We start from the raw sequence: 3752 nt of genomic DNA on the forward strand, positions 1-3752 counted from the left end.
AATGGAAATTGGAACCATCATGTTTTTTAGGTGTAAATAGGGTGGCGTCCAAACATCGACCTTCTTTGTGAATCCAGCTTTACGCAAATGGCTTTAAGCTGTTCGATGATTGATTTTTAGCTTCTAGCCTGATTACTTTCTGCTCTGATTACTAATATGCCAATCAACTTTAATTATTTCTGTGATTTTATCGACATTTTTGACGACGTGTCTGCTTAGACTTTAACATAAAAAATAACTGAAACGGGTCAACGAAATCAAAATTTGTTGCCACTAGCCGTAAGAGTATCGGCACCACAAACAACATGCGAAATTTGGGTGGCCTTACTTGACTTTTAAACATTTTTGAAAGAACAACTATAAAATGTAGTGTATTTTCTCTTTGGTGACTTCCATTGTTTGCCCCCTGTAACTCACAAACGAATGGAACAAACAATAAACAATTAATTCTTTTTTTAAAGTGTAAAGTATCCGCTATAAAAAAAGCCTAAACTTGATAATGTACAATCGATACTTCATGAGATGTCGATCACTAAAGTCATCTACCAAGAAAGTAATGGATGACTTTTTCCCCAGCCTAATTTTGGTAGCATAAATAGAATGAATAAAATGCACGTATTGTTTTATTCCTTTTTTATTTTCACAAATATAATCCATGCCAGTGACTAGAACTGTTTTAACAAAACACAAAACTTACAATACGAACCAGCCGTCTTCGAAACGGTTCACGGATCTGCCCGTCTGCTCCTGTCGGAACCGAGTGACTATTCTCTAGAGACACGTGCCCGTTCCACGTTCGATGCCGATCCAATAAACAGTGTTTGTATAAAAAAATATGTATATCTATCGATGTAGTGAAGACAAAATTAGCTACTTCAATGAGCGTGGTCCTTCGATTTGCGTGCATTCAGTGCGTGCGTTAAAATTAAACCCCTGAATACAACACTTTCCCCGTGGGGTCTCTGGTACGTAGTAAAACGAAAAGGTATCAACAGAGTCAACACATCAGACACTAACGAACTACCTCAACTTTGAACTGCCTCAGACTGTACTCTAGCTCAGATATTCACAGTGCTCCAGCGCGTAGTACTGCCCGTGCTGGTTGCCGACGGGATTCGCACTCTCATCGTACCCCGGGTTCCAACCTGCCCCGGTCGGTGCCGTGGTCGTCATTGTGGACGAGTGGAAAAAACTATTGTTCCACCACGAGCAAGAGTCGGTAGTGTCCGGAGCCATACTAGATGCCCCAGTTCCACCGTTACCCTGCGGACCCAGATCGCAGGAGTTCGTCGGGAACGTCGGCATCTGAGGGGTGGGCAGCATACTTTCCGCAGGATTCGATGCGGTGGCCAGCGATGGGTCGTACGCACCGTACAGCTGCGACGCACTCGGTGAGGATGACGCACTGTAGTTTTCGTAACCGACGGCCCCAACCGTGTACGGGTCCAATTGAGTGGCCTGCTCCGAGTCGGACAGCGGTGAGGAGAGCGTTGTCATCGTCGTGGCCACCGACATGGGCCGCTGAAGTGGCGTCACCGACTTGGGATCGGGATGCTGCGTCTTGTGCGTCGCCGCCGTCGGTGACACGCAACTTGATTGGCCAATAAAGAACGAATTAACGCTGTCGCACGCACGCAGACCGATCTTGTTCATGTCCAGTTGGGCCAGCGAGTTGTTGTTATTCTGGTAATCGACTTGCGGACTTGCGTAGTACGCAATGTCGTCCAGAATGCTCGAGCATCCGCTGTTGCTGGTGAGGCTGGCCGTATCGGTATCGGTGCTGCTTTCGTACTTGACCGAGTCGAAGTATCGTCCTCCGTAGCCGCCGCCGCCACTACTGTACTCGGTTCGGTACGGTGAGTATTGCTGGCCACTTTTAGCGTACAGCGCCCCAGCATCGGCAGTGTCCAGATCGAACATAGTTGTCGTTGGTGGGCTGCCAAGGTGATGGTGCCCCACGGCCGATTGGTTCTGTTGGAACTTGTAGGTCCCCGGCATTGGTCGCAGCGGTTGGTCCAACTGGAAGATCTCTTCCGGGTGGATAAAGTTCGTGTTGTCGTACAGACAGTTCTGGCCAAAGTCCTGATTCTGGGAGCTCATCAACGGCTGTTGCGGTGGGAGATGCTGCGATGTTTGAGGATGAGCCACTGGCGGGTGAATCGGTGAGTTGTAGGTACACGCGACTGTAGGTTCCAGTGACCCGGCCAGATAGTCCATATGATATCCCGACTCCTCGAACGACGCATCGACGGACTTTGTGGGCTTCGTGGGCGAGCTGGGAATGTACGGGCCCATCTTGGCCAGCGGATACATCTGTTTGACCGATTTCTTTGACTGTTTGATTCCATTAATCTGCGCGGAGTGAACCAGAAAGTGGAAGCTGGAATCAATGGGCTCCAAGGAAAACTGCTCACCTTGTAACTTACCTTGCTCATCTTGGACTGCACCGTCCTCAGGACCCGCTCCCGGCGGCCTAGGCCCAAGACGCGTCGTGTCTCACCGGATGATTTCGCCTCCGGTCGGGGATGGTCGTGAACGCCTTTGGCTTGGAAAAACACGGCATGGGGCGTGTGGCGCCAGAAGTGGGTCACAGGGTAACCGCAGTGTCCTCGGCACGGTTGAATCTCCAGAATTCCTCCAATGCAGAGTCTGTAAGCAGATGATGCGACTTCATTAGCACCAAACAGGAACTTCCGACCGATGATGGTGGCCTTCCGGATCCTACCTGTTGGGACACGCTTTGCCCTGCTGCTTGCGCCTCGCCTTGTCGCAGATCGCTGGCCGCAGGTGGATCCTGTCCCCGTTCGGTAGCACGCATCCGGCCGTGCAGACCAATACTCCGAGGCAGCTTTTCTTCAGGATGTTCACGTTGTGGTTGTTGGTGTTGCGCATGGCCCAGCCCGAAGCGTGGCGCTTCGCCTCCTCACTCGACGCCCGGTAGATGAACCGGCAGTGCCCGTCACTCCACTCGCCGTAATCGTCGAAGTCCGCCTCGGTGACGGTCGGTACACTGGGGTCGTTGATGTCCCAATCGACCGCGAGCTGACCACCACCGTTCGAACTGATCACATTCGATTGCCTGTGAGCGGAAACGATGAAACAGAAACATTCGACACCATTAATCAAATTGCCGTGCCGGAACCAGACCGCGTGGCCCGGGTCGAGTCGATCCAATTTGATCGATCACGACGCACGCAAACAGCACGCTGTACGGCGGACAACAAACACACAACACTTACACAATCACCATTTTGGCTGTGTTTCGTCTCAGTCGCTAGCCAAACCGGAGCCACTCGAAGAACGGGGAGCCAAACGGGTTTAATTTAATGCTGGTCCAATAATTGAATTTTGTTCGCCAATTCTTAGTTGGCGCTACTTTTGAATAAACACTTCCACTACCAGTCTGTCTTCAGCCACTTGACACTATCTTTCGCCGTTTTACGTGTCGAAATTAAACCGGAAGAGGAGTCACAGACATTCTCTTCGGTATAGCACAAGCAGCAGTCACGACTTAGTTCAGATCACTTCATTTTTCCTCCCTCAGCAACTTAGCGGTCACTGTCACGAATGTTTGCTGGACTGCACAAATCAACAAACAACACCGTAATTTCGGACCGGGAGTGATGCAAGATCTGGTTTTATTCCAAGAGCTCGACGTCCTTCCGTTTTGAGTGCGCAACATAAACTGATCCGACATCGGTTCCGAATCCAACGAAATCCCGTTCCGCTGGAGCAGCATATGCTTTTCGAAC

The 3752-nt window shown here is 50.2% G+C and overlaps 1 protein-coding gene across 1 annotated transcript; it reads right to left on the reverse strand.

Annotated features, from left to right (window-relative positions):
- Positions 1 to 1053: 1053 nt before the first annotated feature.
- On the reverse strand, positions 1054 to 3250 carry LOC131207836 (transcription factor glial cells missing-like). The gene is made up of 5 exons (XM_058200466.1): positions 3240 to 3250; positions 2726 to 3079; positions 2427 to 2649; positions 1537 to 2352; positions 1054 to 1461 (listed from the first exon to the last, which is right to left on the reverse strand). Exons 1-5 carry the CDS (start codon positions 3248 to 3250, stop codon positions 1054 to 1056), a joined length of 1812 nt encoding a protein of 603 aa, XP_058056449.1.
- Positions 3251 to 3752: the final 502 nt, after the last annotated feature.

This window comes from Anopheles bellator, chromosome 2 (assembly GCF_943735745.2).
Source record: "Anopheles bellator chromosome 2, idAnoBellAS_SP24_06.2, whole genome shotgun sequence".
NCBI classification, from domain to species: domain Eukaryota; kingdom Metazoa; phylum Arthropoda; class Insecta; order Diptera; family Culicidae; genus Anopheles; species Anopheles bellator.